General features: G+C 46.3%; 4 protein-coding genes across 4 annotated transcripts; 3 read left to right on the top strand and 1 right to left on the bottom strand.

The window, feature by feature from the left end:
• Positions 1-597: 597 nt before the first annotated feature.
• Positions 598-1,235, top strand: GUITHDRAFT_105254 (hypothetical protein; the record flags this gene model as incomplete). Its single annotated transcript, XM_005836103.1, has 2 exons — positions 598-1,094; positions 1,187-1,235. 2 exons carry the CDS (start codon positions 598-600, stop codon positions 1,233-1,235), a joined length of 546 nt encoding a protein of 181 aa, XP_005836160.1.
• Positions 1,236-7,245: 6,010 nt separating this feature from the next.
• Positions 7,246-7,459, top strand: GUITHDRAFT_151634 (hypothetical protein; the record flags this gene model as incomplete). The annotated part of the gene is made up of 1 exon (XM_005836102.1): positions 7,246-7,459. A coding segment is annotated over one exon (214 nt), but the record flags the coding sequence as incomplete, so codon positions are not given.
• A 1,897-nt stretch (positions 7,460-9,356) lies between these two features.
• On the bottom strand, positions 9,357-9,847 carry GUITHDRAFT_48120 (hypothetical protein; the record flags this gene model as incomplete). The annotated part of the gene is made up of 2 exons (XM_005836101.1): positions 9,357-9,482; positions 9,533-9,847. Coding segments are annotated over 2 exons (441 nt in total), but the record flags the coding sequence as incomplete, so codon positions are not given.
• A 4,135-nt stretch (positions 9,848-13,982) lies between these two features.
• Positions 13,983-15,138, top strand: GUITHDRAFT_105251 (hypothetical protein; the record flags this gene model as incomplete). The annotated part of the gene is made up of 5 exons (XM_005836100.1): positions 13,983-14,377; positions 14,434-14,526; positions 14,578-14,630; positions 14,702-14,787; positions 14,839-15,138. The coding sequence occupies 5 exons, from the start codon at positions 13,983-13,985 to the stop codon at positions 15,136-15,138; spliced, it is 927 nt and encodes a 308-aa protein (XP_005836157.1).
• Positions 15,139-15,928: the final 790 nt, after the last annotated feature.

Genomic DNA, 15,928 nt, shown 5'->3' with positions numbered 1-15,928 from the left:
CCAAGCTCTCAGCCTGACTCGAGTGAGCACCCAAGCTCTCAGCCTGACTCGAGTGAGCACCCAAGCTCTCAGCCTGACTCGAGTGAGCACCCAAGCTCTCAGCCTGAGCTCTCAACTGCTCAACCTCAACCTGAATTGTCTCATGATGATGCCGAACGAGCGAAGAGGGTGCTCATACAAGGAAATGCTTTGCGCTGCATAGAACAACATGCTGCAGTGAGAAATTTCGTTTACACTAAGGATTCGAAGTGTCCTGGGCAGCCGCACATTGGCAAATTTTTGAATAGCGTGGGCGAAAATCTGACCGATTGGCCAATCGCGCCTCCCTGCAAGACGTTTGATCAGTTTTGGCAAGACATTCAATCGAAAATTTCAAAGCCTCACCACGAGAACCCCATCAATTTTGACTATGTCGAAGACCCGGAGGCGCAAGAAGCGTTGGAAATTGCATATAATGAATACATGGTCCCAGTTTTGTTGAAGGTGTTGCAGATGGTAGCGATCATTCATGGAGTGAAAGATCTACCGCATGAAGAGCTATGGAAACGTCTTGGAAATTGCTTGCGGCCACGAGAAGAGTCAAATGTGTCGCCAAGGATGAACCCTTTGTTGATTGACAAAGTTATCCTTGGCCTAATGCAGAATGAGAACGTCAAGAAGTGCATTGAAACAAAAATCCCTACCGACGAAAAATTTGAAAAGAAATTGAAATATGTTGCCCGAGCATACGCGCCGAATGTCAATGAAGCATGTACTGGAGTGCATGCATCCAGAATGCCTATGAGGTCCTACATCGCGTATCATTCACACGTGAAAAGATTGAAGAGGGTTGCAGTTTCTGCGAAGCTAATCTGTAAGACGAGGGTCATGAAGAAAATCTGGCTGAAGAAAAACTTGAAGATGTTTTCCACTCGAGACCATGGCCATGGACTCAGTCTCAAAACTAGTCTCACCATGAAACTCAAGCAACTTGGCCTAGACCGTGAGAACATCATTGCTATGACTTTGAACTCAGATGCTGCGCTGCTTATCCGGAATCTCGGTGGAGACACCAAGCATACAGAAATTAGTTTCACGGTGTTTGTTCCAAAGAAGTATTGCAAAAATCTTCAGCAATGGGCGGAAGAGGAAAAGCGCATAAGACAAGCTTCGGACGCTTGTACCCTAATGATAATTCCTTTGTCAGACACTACAGCAACTCTGAAATTCAATTTCTGGGAGCCCTATCAGCCTGACATAGTATCCATTCTCAGAGATGGTTTGAAGATAGGGGATGCTACCATCAAATTTGTCTTGTTCTTCAGAGCAGATTTAATGGGACAAAATTCTCTGCTAAGTCACGGGGGCAGAAACGACTCAGACGGTACTTTCTGTATTCATTGTTGTGAACAAACTTCAGATCGGAAATCTGGAAAGTTCCTCCAAATTCGGGAGATAAATGGTGGGCCAGTCAGCTTCCGAGAACTTTGCAGGATGCATGGTACAGATCCTCTTAGTGTTAAGCTACTGAACGACATGATTCTCAAAACCAACAGTTCCAATTTGACGAACCTAATTGAAGATTTCAACGAGCATCTGTTCCAGGCTTTGGCATCGACTTCGAATCAAGATAAACTCAATCAATGCTTCGCAGATCCCGATGAAAAAATTGACGTTGCCGGACTTTCCCTTCCATTGCTGCGCTCTGTGAAGATCTCCAGAAAATGTCGCTATCTTGAAGAACTAAATTTTGACACTATTCATTTCATTTACTGTATGTTGCATCTGAAAATTCGGATTGTTAACATGTTGGTAAATCACGTCGTGCACCTGGCAGTAAACAGGTCCAAGTTGTCAGCAATCAACAAGCTATTGGCTGACAACAATATCAAGATCGTATTGAAGGACAAGGATTCGCAAAGGAATCTGAGCGGACCTCAGTGCGATCAGTTTATCCGTATTTTCGATACACTTATTTCTTCGTTGGTTCCAGATGGTGAAAAACTTCAATTGTGGAGAAGTGCTATTGAGCAATGGAAACAAATAATCACAGTTTTGTCATGCCAGCATTCAGAAGCTATCAGCAGCGAAGATGTTCAGAATTTACCAATCGAAATCAGAAGTTGGTGTACAAAAATCATCTGTCTCATCGCAGATTCCAAGCAATTGCAGAGTCACTACCTGCACTCGCTGATGGTGGGTCATATTGGAGAACAATTTACCTATTTGTGGAATACTTTTGGAATCCCAATGGGTTTGATGAGTTTGTCTTGTGTAGAACGACGTCATCAGCTTTTGGGACGTCACAGCTACAAAACCTCGATTCCAGCCATTAATTGTGCAATGAGCGGGAAAAGGAAGCAGCAAGGCGAAAGCCTGAGTGAACATGGACCGTGTGGAGCAGGAGAGAAAACAAGGAAGGATTGTCAGTCTTACTTCACTCTGTCTGAATTAGCTCTGCACTCGTTCAACGAATGCACACCTGATGTTCATACCTGATTGTTCTAGTAAATGTATGTTGCGGCTAATCTGTATCGTTTGTCCTTTCCCCTCTGCTCTCCTTCTTAATCCGATGAACATACGTTTACTAGAACGTATGCTGCGTTGTAAACGTATGTTGCGTTCTATCCCCTCCACTCTCCTTCAAAGCACTAAGGGAGGGAGAATCATCGGAGAAAACGAAGCGCCAAAAGAGTCAAGGGTCTGGGAATTCCCAGATTATTTTCATTATTCCAGCCTAATCGCACGATTCTCGAAAATTTCATTTTAATTACAGCTCGATCGACGTTCAAGCTAGGCTTGGAAACGAGTGTAAAATACAGCGGACCTTCAAGATAGATAGTGCCCCTCGCAGGTCCTAAATCATAAGGATTCGCTTTGAGAGGGATGTGCAGCTCTCTCTGAAACAAAGCAGTTTTCAACAATTCTGCATCTATGCACCAAGTGAATTGTTTCCCATTTTCTGATCCCGCACACGTAACAAGCTTGTCATCAATTGGGACCTTTTGCAATAAGGCAAGTATGCAATTGAATACAGGAATATGAATGTCGAAGTCAAGCCTCCTTGCTTTCCTTGGATTCCAATTAACAGCTCCACGAGCATTGAGCCATCGCTTTAGAGTGTCTCTGATTATCCCAAGCTCTGTAGAGGTTTTGAAATAATCGATCGTATTTCCTGGTTGTCCAAAATATGAGTGCAGCATATCAGCTGTCAGACGAAATTTTTGGAAGAACCCCATTTGGAGTCGCTCGTCCCTGTTCACATTTTCAAAACAAAGCCATCCGATCACACGCAAATGTTGTAGAGTACTCTGAATGGCACTTTGGACAGAACAGAAAGGAAATGTAACTTTGAATATTCCGACCACATCAGCCAGTGGAAGAATATCAGTGTAGATGCTCTGAAAACAATCGTTGGGTTGCATGGAATCGAGATATCTGCGATATCTTCGCTTGTCGGCTTGGGAAATGTTCTCAAACACTTCCGTCAAAGTCTCTTTGCTGTACAGCACATACACTTCAAGCATTTTATCTGCAGTGACTTCCTTGATCAATCCGCATCTATGCTTCTTATGCACATCGTGAAAAAAGACACCAACAGAAGGAATCAAATCAAACTCCATGTCCCAGTCACAAGAGAAATATTTAGGAGCATTCAAGACATCTGAAGCCTCAAGTGATGCAAAGCATAGGGGGATTTGCGCTCTAGATTCACCAACTACCCTTTCTCGGATATTTAGCCCTGTCTCATGATCTCTCTGCTCCAGCTTTCTTCTTTTCAAGTCCGCATCTGCAGCTGCATTGCGTCGATCCATGCCGATGAAGGAGGTAGGTGTCTGGGGGAGAGCCTCAGAGACGGAAATAAGAATATTTTAATTTGTACTATTATCCCTGACTAAAATTATTTATAACCTCACTTTCAATCTAGATTTGAGACCATCTGAAATTATCTGGTACTAATATTCAAACCAAGATACCACCCCTTATTTCCCAGCGACTACCCTATACACAGAATTAAGGCGTACCTTAGCAAAATCCTACAGAATGTGATGGATTGAGAAAGTGCACTTTACGGTGTATTGGATGCTATCGATGTGTATCATAGGATAACCCAGTAAGAGGAGCATTGCTCTTGATGATCAGCGCGTTGGGGGCGACTTATGCCGCCGCAGTGCGGGAGGGGCAGCATGGAGCCAAGGCGGGTCAGGGGGGCTCACCAGGGGAGTTTAAAAATCTAACTTTTAAATTTAACTAACCGCGATGAAACAATCGCGGTGCTTAATTTGATCGGATTTGAAGTTTAATCGAATCAACCTCCACCTCACTGGCCAGAATTCTGTTTAACCCAAGATCCACCAAAGACTAACTCTCAGTACACCTGAGATCCTCACACCAACCTTATTCACCTCAACGATACACAGCTGTGCAGTCTCTAACACCTTCACTGATGGTGATAGAACTCTCAGAAGAACCACACAACACCACCAACACTTCCTTTATTCACAGCAGTCACCTTCCCTTCAGTCCCTTGTAACCCAGTACAATGCACAGCGCGCAATGGACACGTGTCCTCCTAACCCCCTCTTCTCCGCCTGACCCTCAGGCTCGTCGATTCCTTAATTCCAGACCTATGTCGAAACCCACTTCCATCTCGCTGAGCTTTGTCCACCGATGAGACGCAATACCCTGAACTTCTCGCCGTCTCCAAGAACTTATCCGAGTTCTTACACCCTCCCTGACGAAGTTCAGCGAGATTCTCAGCTTCCTTTTCCACTTCATCCTTCATCCTCTGGGAACCCCCTTTTTAAACATCTCCCTGCTCCTCCTCCAAGCTGCAACACCGCGCTCTCCTCCTCCAAGCTGCAACACCGCGCTCTCCTCCTCCAAGCTTCCTGCATCCTTCCTGCATCACCTTCTCCTCCATCAAGCTTCCTGCATCCTCCACGCAAGCTCCTCCCTGCGTCTTCCTGAATCGCAATCTCGTCCTCCAAGATCAAAGCTGCTTCTTCCCCCTAGATCCTCCTCAGTCCATGCTCCAAGCTCCTTCCATCCATCTTTTACCTACATATTCTCCTTCATAGAAACCTCGTCAGTACCATCAACACTCCTCCACCACCTGAACTCGACTGTGCCGCACTGCACTTGTTCGTCAGGCTTCCCCTCTGATCAGTCAGGCTCCCCAGACACCTTTCTGATCATCTCGTCATCCATCCCATCATTGTGCTTCAAATCCCATCCGATTTCAATTGTCACCCATCTGACTTTCTCAATCCAAATTTTCCACCCAATGATGTCCACCTCATTCATGACCAATGTGTTTGTCCTAACTATCCTGCTCTACGGGCCCATCTAACAAATCGCTATCTAACCGCGGTATGAAAGATTGATTTGGCGCCATTTCACCTGAGAGCTCTTGAGATTTCATTTGCATGCATGTTCATTTCAATTCTCATATTGACCATATGATCTTCTTTCATTTGCCTTTCCCCATCAATCATCTCTTCATTTTCAATTTCTCAATTTCTTAACGGCCGATTTTTCATCAATTTCAATTCTCATTTCAATTCTTGCGATCATAGGTCTTGTATCTTGCGATCATGATGGGAGGCTTCACATCCTAATCTGCTTGACTTGACCTAGAGTTCCTTGAACAGTCTTCGGGAGAAGAAGCTTGATACCACGCCATGCCAATCATCTGATTCTACTTCTCAATATCAAACCTTCCTTCCAAGGTTCTCCCTCCCTGAATCAGAGATTGGTGCAGGCGATTGCTCGTTGATACCAGCTGTACGATGAACCCCATTGTATTCAAGCTGGGATAAATCCCACTGAAGTTCAAAGTTGCTCCCAAAGCGCTGTCTCCAGGCAGTCTCTACAACTACAGTCAGCACACAGTTGCGACAGAAATCATACTGCTTTGATTCTGTAGAAAATCTTTCCCCCCATGTCCTGCAACTGCGCCACCCTGGCTGACAAGAATCCTTCTTTCCAACATTGTTCCACCCCCCAAGCTTGCACACCTAATGAGTCACGCACTCATAATCGTAAGCAGAGATGTGTCACTCATCCAGCTCGTCGCCATGACTTCCCAAGGCAAAGTAATTCAAATCTTCACCAAAGAGAAAAGAACTCACTGCTTTCCATCTCGTCAATGGCAAAATCTTTGTGAACAAATCCGCAGGCTGAAACTTTGTAGGCACCTTCACAGGTAACAGATCCCCTTCATCTATGTGTTTCAACCGAGAATAAGCTCTCTTCTCTGTCAGCAAACGGATACAGGGCTCGTTATCCAGGAGCAACATCGTCGGGCCGGACTGTGGAAACCCCAACTTCTGTAGCAAGTTACGATACATCTTGACGTGTTTGGCAACTACAGAGGTAGCATAAATTTCTGCCTCTGACGATGACAAGGAGATAACTTTCTGTGCCTTGGATCCATATGAGATTACACCTCCGTTCATCACAATCGCGTAGCCAGATTGACTCCTCCTTGTCAAAACATCAGTTCCCCAGTCGCTGTCGCTAGCTGCCACCAGCTGATTGTGAAGGATTTCTTGATTCACAAATACTCCTCTGTTGTGATAAACGATACAAATGTCTCTTGTAGTGTGTAAATACCTCGCGAGATGTAGCAGCGCCTCCCAATCACGAGCTCTGGGCGCTCTCGAAAATCTGCTCAGAAGACTAACAGCGAAGGCAATGTCTGCTCTTGTGCCATTTGCGATATACAGAATTGTCCCAAGAAGTGCTTGATACTGCCGCACTGCAGATTTGTCTAGCAATTCTCCTTCAAGATGATAAGTCCGCATGTACAAACCAGGAAGGATCGTAAACACTGAACGCAGAGGAATTCCGAACTTGTCAATCAGTTGTTCAATGAAATGTTTCTGACTCAGCGTGATAGTCCCTTTCGTTAAATCTTGATGAACACGAATCCCAAGAAATGTACCAGTGGCTTCACTTCCAGAAAAATCAAATACCTTGCTCAGCTGATTCAGAAAATGATCACATACTTCCTGATTTTCACACACAATAAGAAGATCATCCACCCATGTCGTAAGAAGAAGTCGTGAACCGTTGTGTTCATATTTGTAGACCGTATTTAATCATGTCCAACTGCCTCTGAACCCAAGAATTTAAGCTCACGTGAAAATTTCTCAAAGGATCTGTGACGTCACAGGAGGAATTGGATGAACTTCTGCTTCCGATTCAGAATGCAATGAATGGATTGGGCTTGTGTTTGGCCCGGGCCCGCTGATACGAGAGTTTCCACTCGATCAACTCGGTAATTTTGGTGGTGAGTTTCATACTGTATGGGAAAAGAACAAGAGTGTGAATGTGGATGGCGAGTTGGTCGTTTTGCTTTTCCTGAATGCCAAATTTTGTTGGAGGAAGAGCGGGCAGATTCGAGATTATGTGGAGCAGTTGCAAAATTTGTCCAAGACGGTGTCGGATCAGTATGGTAGTCCCGTTGATGACGGTGATTCCGGCAATCCAGTGAGTGCTTCTGGCAAGAAGAAAAAGAAGGGGGTAAGCCGAAGGGATTCTGATGGCAAGGAGATGGATGCCGCGATGATTAACGCGTTATATGAAGACGTTGAATATTTTCTCCTGGAGCTTGGCCAATACTTTCGATCCTATCTGAAGCCATTATTTCCTGTTCCATGGGCTATGTCAGGAGGATTCAAGTCCAAGTTGGCTCCGATCAAAGCTCTGGCGTATATGATATGGGAAGTCAGAAAGCGCAGTGGGAATCTCAATGCCACTCCGGACAAAACGCGGATGGAGCTTCTGACGCTGGCAAAGTCGAAATTGCCTGACATATCTACCTTCCACAGCGTTATGGTCCAGATGAAGATTCTGCTTAACAAGTTGGAAGATGTAGCGGGAGAGGAATCAGTGAAAGCCTTGGAAATGATTTTGGTGGAGGAGCTGATCAGGCAATGTTATCTCTCAGATTGTGCCGATATTCGAGATGTCGCGCGCTTGAATAAGCGGTCCAAGTTGTCAACCGAATTGACTTGGGAGGAGGTGTACTCTTGGGCTGTAAATTTGAATGAGTTTGGCATTGATTCAACGATGTCGATGACTGATATTCAAGGAATGGCAATGCAAAGTATGGTAGGAGACGGTGACGGAAGGGTTGTCAATTTTTTGCTTGATTCTGGTGCAAATGTTACCATGGTTGGGGACGAATCCCTCCTCTCAGACGTACAATCGGGAGACGATTTCTTTGTCATGACGGCAGGAGGAAAGATTAATTGTAATTTCAACGAACCCAAGTATCGTACAGAACATTCTGAATCTCCAGTCATGAGTTCCAACTTTTTCTTCCAGTCCCAGTCCACTCTGTCTCAGGTGATTGTGCACATCGATCACAGATGCTCCGTTGAAATATGACTTGATCATGGCCGTTCTTGGCGTTGACAGTGTTTTTTTCTTCCCTGTTCCTGGCTGACCCTTCCGTCGATACCGAATTTTCAAATGGGGATCGGTTTCTTCTGTTGTATTCCATGTCGAAATGAGAAGTTTTCTTGGGGTATCAGGCCTGCCAGGTTCATTCCATGCATGCCCGAAAATGAACATTTCCCTGCCATTATGCTGCCATGAAGTTGATACGGTCTTCGTAGCACCTCTTACTGCACTAGCCTCCGATCGGTTTCTTCTGGTATTCACCGAATTTGCATTGCCATTCCTTGAATATCAGTCATCGACATCGTTGAATCAATGCCAAACTCATTCAAATTTACAGCCCAAGAGTACACCTCCTCCCAAGTCAATTCGGTTGACAACTTGGACCGCTTATTCAAGCGCGCGACATCTCGAATATCGGCACAATCTGAGAGATAACATTGCTTGATCAGCTCCTCCACCAAAATCATTTCCAAGGCTTTCACTGATTCCTCTCCCGCTACATCTTCCAACTTGTTAAGCAGGATCTTCATCTGGACCATAACGCTGTGGAAGGTAGATATGTCAGGCAATTTCGACTTTGCCAGCGTCAGAAGCTCCATCCGCGTTTTATCCGGAGTGGCATTGAGATTCCCACTGCGCTTTCTGACTTCCCATATCATATACGCCAGAGCTTTGATCGGAGCCAACTTGGACTTGAATCCTCCTGACATAGCCCATGGAACAGGAAATAATGGCTTCAGATAGGATCGAAAGTATTGGCCAAGCTCCAGGAGAAAATATTCAACGTCTTCATATAACGCGTTAATCACGCGGAATCTGGTCACATTCTTTACGCACATTCTTTACGCGGAATCTGCGTAAAGAATGTGACCCTGGTTGAAGTAAGGATTCATCAATCTGAGAACCCATGATGTATGCTTCGGATATTGATCAGTAAATTCTTGATTCTCCATCACTCGTTTGCCTTCTTGTAACTCCAGCTGCAACATAATTCCGTAGGTACACTCTGCAATGTTCTTGTACTCACTGCCAATACCTTGTGGTTTTCGGGCAATTTTTGTTAGAAATGGGATTCCATCATCAACGTCCTTCATACAAAGTCAGTCACACAAATTTCCAACACAATATGGTAGGATACCTCAGCAACTGGTATCCATTTACCCATGCTTTCATCCAAAATCAATTCAGATCCAGGACGAATTGTTTGCAATCTGTTCGCATTGAAAGCGTGTATAAGGGGTCGGATACAATTAAAAGCATTGTCTGTAATGTATGCATACGGAGGAGCGAATTTTATGTGCTTTCGCCATTGTTCGAATCGACAACGACTGACTCCAAAGCGCTTACCCAAATCAACAGGCGGACTGGCAGAGTCGTAATCGCTGCCCCATAAACTCCTTATTGGACCGTGTGGATGTAGAGTTCTCATGAACAGCACACCCATGAACTGAAGCCATTCATGTACAGTGAACGGTTTCACATTTGCTGGCAAAGAATTGTTCGTCCAGAGCAAACAACATCCAGTTTCGTCACAATCTCCGAAAAAATACTTCCACGGAAGCAGAAATTTCCAGCAATCAAATGGAGTTTTCTCGTCAAGGATCTGCAGAGCTGGTGTCCAGCGAATCACAGTTTTGCGCATTGCAAATCCACTTGACAGTCGTTGATCTTCTGCAACACCAGTCGGTGATAACTGCCAAACGAGGACATTTTCTCCAAAATTGCAATTGATGGTCATAGGCGAAGAGGAATCATTTTCATGGTTTGATTCCCCTTGCATAGGGACAGGGTCATGATGAGACACCACTACATCATTAGAGCCAGCGTCATCGGACGCGGCTACATCGCGGGCAGCGGAAACATTGGTAGAATTTTGCAAATTTGGCATTTCCCCAGGCAACAATGTGGATCGTAAGGTACTCTCCAAGACGCTAATTTTCATTCTTTCACCAGGCAAGTACCAATCAACCATCCATCTACCATTCCCACACTTCGCTATCACCTTTCCAGTTATCGCGACGGAGTTCCAATCGCATCTATGCATGCCCATGAGAATGCTCTTTGCAGGCCTGAAACGGCCAAACATCATGCCGTTCACTTTCAGGCCTTTCGTTAATTTGGCACTTAAATTTTTCGGTAGGGTCTTTTTTTTTTCTAGGCGTGCTATTTTGATAAACGAGTTAGAGACCCCACTTCATAGTACCCATTTGTTTTAGTTGATTTCAACAATCCTCTTTACAAGTTATTTTAACGGTAGTTACAGTACGGTACCGACACATACCCTATGGTACTACTTTCAGTACCAGTTGCAATCCTCAGTCCTTGCCTTGACGGACAATGGCGGCGCAATCGGGGCGGCCACCGTCGTCAAGGGCTGCCTCATCGCTCGGCATTGCCAAAAGGAGGAGATTGGAGCAAGAGAACAAGTTGATCCTCTTCATTCGCATGAGATACATCCAAGGGGCACCGTTGTTCCTTGCAGCAAATGCCTTCGATCATTCTGTGCACTTTGAATTACTACACCACGTTGAAGGTTTAGACATGTCATTCAATCTGGTACCATGTCATGGTGTGAGGTTTACTGATGTCAATGGGAAATTTCGAAGTGGAATCATCCGAAATTGGAAAGGAAGAATGTCAACTTCTTTAACACTAGAAAACAAACTGATTTCTTCCGTCTCAACATCGATCTGCACAAGATTAGGACTACGGTAGTATAGTTAACTGGTTTCGCAAACGTGGGAAGCCCTTCTTGAAACCCCGGATGAAAAGGCCAGTGCAGTTGGACCATCAGTACATCACTCTTACAGAATCCTGTCATTAACAGAGAATTTCCTGTGCCTTTCAAGGATGAACCCTACACGATAGAACCTGGATCAGGTTCGTTATATTTCAAGTTTCGAGGGCGCACTGACAGTCACCTTGAAACGAAATTGAAAACGAAATTAGAGGACGCAATACACATGCATCTCTTTCAAGTTCGAGAGAATGGTACGATTGTGCACGTTTCACACAGAGATTTGGAGGCATCCAGATTGAACGCGACTTTACTCAGACATTAATTTACTTTGAAGGAGCTGCCACAACAAAGTGAAGTGTGCTCGAACCGAATTGTTGAATTTCTTCTTGTCATCTGCATTTCGTGAAGGTCCATCAGTGACTACCGCACGGACAGTGCATATCCCACACATGGTCAAGTTGCCCGTTAGATGCAGTAGCAGCTTCCTTCTTTTCCGAGTCCAATGTAGCTGTTCCCGATCATGGCAGCAGCTCGATATGCATCTCTTCCCTGAAGTTGATGTTGATGCTCGATGCACGACATGTTCAATAGTCAGGCTAGTTGAATGCCATATTTCTCGTAGAAATGTACAAACTGATCGCCCACATGCCCTGACATCATGCCGCTGTGCAAATAGAAAGACTGCAGCAGTCTCGCTTGTCCGACTTGAAAGCAACTTGAAAGCAACACCCCTGACGTCTTCCTTCTCTTCAATTTCGAAATAGCTTCCTCCCAAAGAAGCTGTTTGTCTCTGTCAGGCACCAGCAGTTGAATGATAGAGGCAGGACGTCTTTGGCCGCCTGCTGCGGGAGCAGCCGTCCCGTCTCCTGCAGACCCTCCCGGTATCTGCAGGCATCGATGACAACAAGGAAACAGACTGAGAGTCACAGTGTAGTCCTCTACCTCCTCCTCGGTCTCCATCGTCCCTACCTCACAGGGGATCAGGTCGTCTTCTTTGGCCCTTCCTGCCTTCATCCCATGGCCAGCGTAGAAGAGGACGACTAGCCTCCTCAGCTCTTGGTGCCAGCCTAGTCGCATCCCTGATAGCGTTCTCCAGCTCCCACCCCGGCTGCACGTACTTGTCCGCTCTAGTATGCATAGGCCGAACACCAGGGGCGGCTCCAGGAACAGAATCTCCGACGAGTCCTGATGGAGAGGAGACTGCCAGGAAGCCCGTTCCTCCAGCGCACAGTGACGGGATGCTGTTGAGGAAGAAACGTCATGCGACATAAATGACTGGTGGATGCGCATAACAGTGAGTATTCATAACAGTGAGCATTGAGGGATTTCTCTGTGGATTCAAATATCCTCTGTGAGGAGATAAAAAGGGGGTAGGGTGGTGGAGGGGGGAACTTCTGTACCATGAAACCTCTCTTTTGTACCAATATGTCTTCATACAGTACAATCTATACTACCATGTACGTGATGGGTAAAACTAAAATTGCAGTACCTCTAAAACCAAGGCGGGGGAAGGGTTCCACGCCAGAGGAATTCAAATCACCCCACCCCGCTTATGTCCAGTCTCTCTGCCCCTCCTTTGATCGGTGAAAACAAGGGGTAGTCAACAGGGAGTGTATATACGGACCCCATGTGAACCCCAAAAAAAGTAGAAAAAAAAAGACCAGATTTGCTAGGGGCTGCATATGGGTTTGTGAACGGCATGCTTACTTTTCACAGTTATCTCCTGTCCTATCTCGACAACGGGTTGGTCGTTTGCAACGCGAATTTCAGCGTTGGAAAGTTCTTCCTCCCCTCTTCCTTCCCCTGCCATTTTCCCCGCCTTTATGCCCTTCCAAGGGGGCTGTATGAGGGCTCGAAAAAGGGACTCCCCGGGGAGTCCGGGATTCCCAGGGGAGGCCTTTGTCGATTAAAGGTTAACAGTTAGATGAAAACCGTTGAAAAACGGTTAACTGTTAACAGTTAAAATTTGTACCAGAGACCTAACTGTTAACAGTATACCGGACCCACCTAGTGCTTTCACAAATCGGGGGTAGGGTAGTCCCCGCTGTCCCCCACCCATCCCTATTTCAGGGAATTGAATTTTTCCCAGAGGCAAGTTGCCTCTGCACAAGTTGAGACACATGCCAGTGTGATCTTGCAATTTGACTTGGGATTTTGAACATTGAAACGTTGATTAATCATGTCAGGACCAAATCTATCAAATTCGTCATCCCCACCTTTGCAAGGAAGTTCCTGCAGACGAAGCAAGCAAACCATTACCCTGGATGATGAGGAATCGACTTGAGGTCAAGATTTAACGAAAGGGACTATCACGCCATCGCTGTTTGGTACAGTACTCACCATGATCATGGAATAACAGAGTTTATTTCATCCATATTGGCTAACTACGACATTCATCGATGCAGTTGCTGACAGTGTCTGTACTCCGGGACATGTTCCCGGTTCTCATGCGAGTTTCCTTTAAACCCTACAAACCCATTCTCTCCCCCTCCTGCGAAATCCCAAGCTGGAGGCAGGATCCCGGCGCGCATATGATACCTAACAAAGGCGATCCGGACTTTTACTCCTCATCTAAGCGTCGCGGGCAACGTAGACGAGTAAGACATCAGCCACCCGGGAAGGATGATCCGGCTCCGGAAGATCTCGATTACAGTGAGCTATACACCATACATGGCAATCGCAAGAAAACGTGTCAGGACTGTGGAAAGGTGGGGCATAACAACAGGTCATGCGAAACGGATCCTCACTCATCACAAGGTTCGCGAGAACAAGGCAACCGCGTAGATCCTGGGGTGGAGATTCCCAATGAAAACAACTTGGCAAGGTAAACGGCACACAACGCAGAATCATGACGATTGCCAAGAAGCCCAGCAAGAAGATTAAGCATATGCAATTGTTTGACAAGGGAACGAATGATGATGTGGTGAACGTGCGAGAGGAGTATGAATGCAAATATATGAGAGATGTATTCCTGGGAAACGATATGACCTTCATAGGGGGAAAGGTTATCAATCATGCTATCCCCAACCTGTCCGAAGCGACTATTCAGGATGTAAGCGATATGTCTAAATGTATCAGCTGCGACGTGGTGGAGAGTTGGCTGCATCTGGTCAAATGGAGTTCTGAATGCGTCCGGGACACTGTTGTAGCAGGCACATTAAGCATCGGAAAATTGACTTTGTCTCCACCTATTTCTATCCCAATCTGGAATTGCTACACACTACTGGTGCTGCATCCAACACCGTGACAGCGAGACGAAGATATGAAGAGCTTTTGCGTTATTGGAAACACATTAGCAGAGAAGAGATGGATACAGGTATATGTTTGATTCCCGTGTTTAAACCCGGACACTGGTGTTTGGCAATTGCCTACATGGGAGAAAGACGACTGGAGTAAGTGGGACTTGTACACCAACCACGAGTAACGAGCATTTGGGGATGCAGATTGTATGACCCCAAGGGGATGACCGGTATCGGCGTTTTGAACCAGATTGAAGGTAAGTGGAAGCTGACAACCAACGTGAAGCCACATGGCTGACGACAGGGTTGGCCTGTGTGAAACATACAGGCTTCTTGAAATATCTCCGCTACAAATGGCAGACAGACGATAGCTTAGAGGGTGCATACGAGAAGCGAGTTATGAGAGAAGGACAGGTTCACTTACGTTGCATATGACCAGGTGCAACGCTGATGGTGTATCGGCAGGTGCCAATTCAGGAAGATAGCACATCATGTGCAATATTTCTGTGTGTAATCGCCAACAATGTAGCTGCTGGAGAGGGCATCGACAACTTTGGACAGAAGGACATACCCATCATACGACAAGGAATAGCTAAGTTGCTGAGGGGGTTGTATGGGTATGGGAACTGGGATGAGGCAGACGGCAACGGTTCAAGAGGCTCCGATACTGGCAGTGGTAGGTTTCATCAAGCAAAAGCATCACACAGTGAACCCGCTGCTGCCACGGCCGAAGTCAGGGTGATGTCAGCTATAGAGATAATGTGAACCAAGTGTTGATTACTATTGAATACGTGAATAGTACAGTATGAACGAGAATGACTCAATGTACGTACTGTAGGTGGGACTCCCATGAATTGCCGTAAGACCAGGCTGCGACAGGAGGCTAGTGCCACTGCCACGGAACTTCCGTACCCTTCCCGGTGACGGTTGTCGGGGACAAGCCGCTCAGCAGCCGCAACCGCGGCAGCTACGAGACCGGCAGCCGCTCACCCTCCGACTCCGACTGACGGTTCCGAAGTTCATCGGATGAAGATGCTGCCGATGAGTCTCCGAAGGCGCGGCGCCGCCCCTGTGACGGCGACCAGGGAACTTGCCGGCGGGGCCCCCCGGGGCCGGCCAAGCCGGGCAGACTCTCTTGCCGGACTCCGGGAGTCCCCCTTCACCAGGCCCGGCCCGGGCCTGGTGAACTTCCGAAGGGCCTGCCAGCCAGTGCGGCCGGGCAAGTTAGACTTGTATGGAGGAACACGGACTCGTGTGAAACCGAAGCATCCAGACATGAGAAGTCCGCGTCACATAGTAAGGGGCGTCGGAGTATGGTCGGAAGAGTTTTGTCACTGAACTGGACTCAGCGGCTATCCGGGCCGGCGTGACATGCACCATTCTGGGGCTTTCTCTGGAAGTTGGGGTCTTGGGGGTAGTGTATGGGAAATGGGGGGTCATGTTTCTGGTTTCACCGAAGTTTCAAATTTCATATTGAGAAATGGAGCTTGTTTTGAAATACTCTCGTAAAAGTATTTTTCACATGTTTCCTTAACGTTTATCAGGTACAATTTGT

Source organism: Guillardia theta, assembly GCF_000315625.1.
Source record: "Guillardia theta CCMP2712 unplaced genomic scaffold GUITHscaffold_19, whole genome shotgun sequence".
NCBI classification, from domain to species: Eukaryota; class Cryptophyceae; order Pyrenomonadales; family Geminigeraceae; genus Guillardia; species Guillardia theta.
Note: the sequence above shows the minus strand (reverse complement) of the source record. Positions and strands in the feature narration are given on the sequence as shown.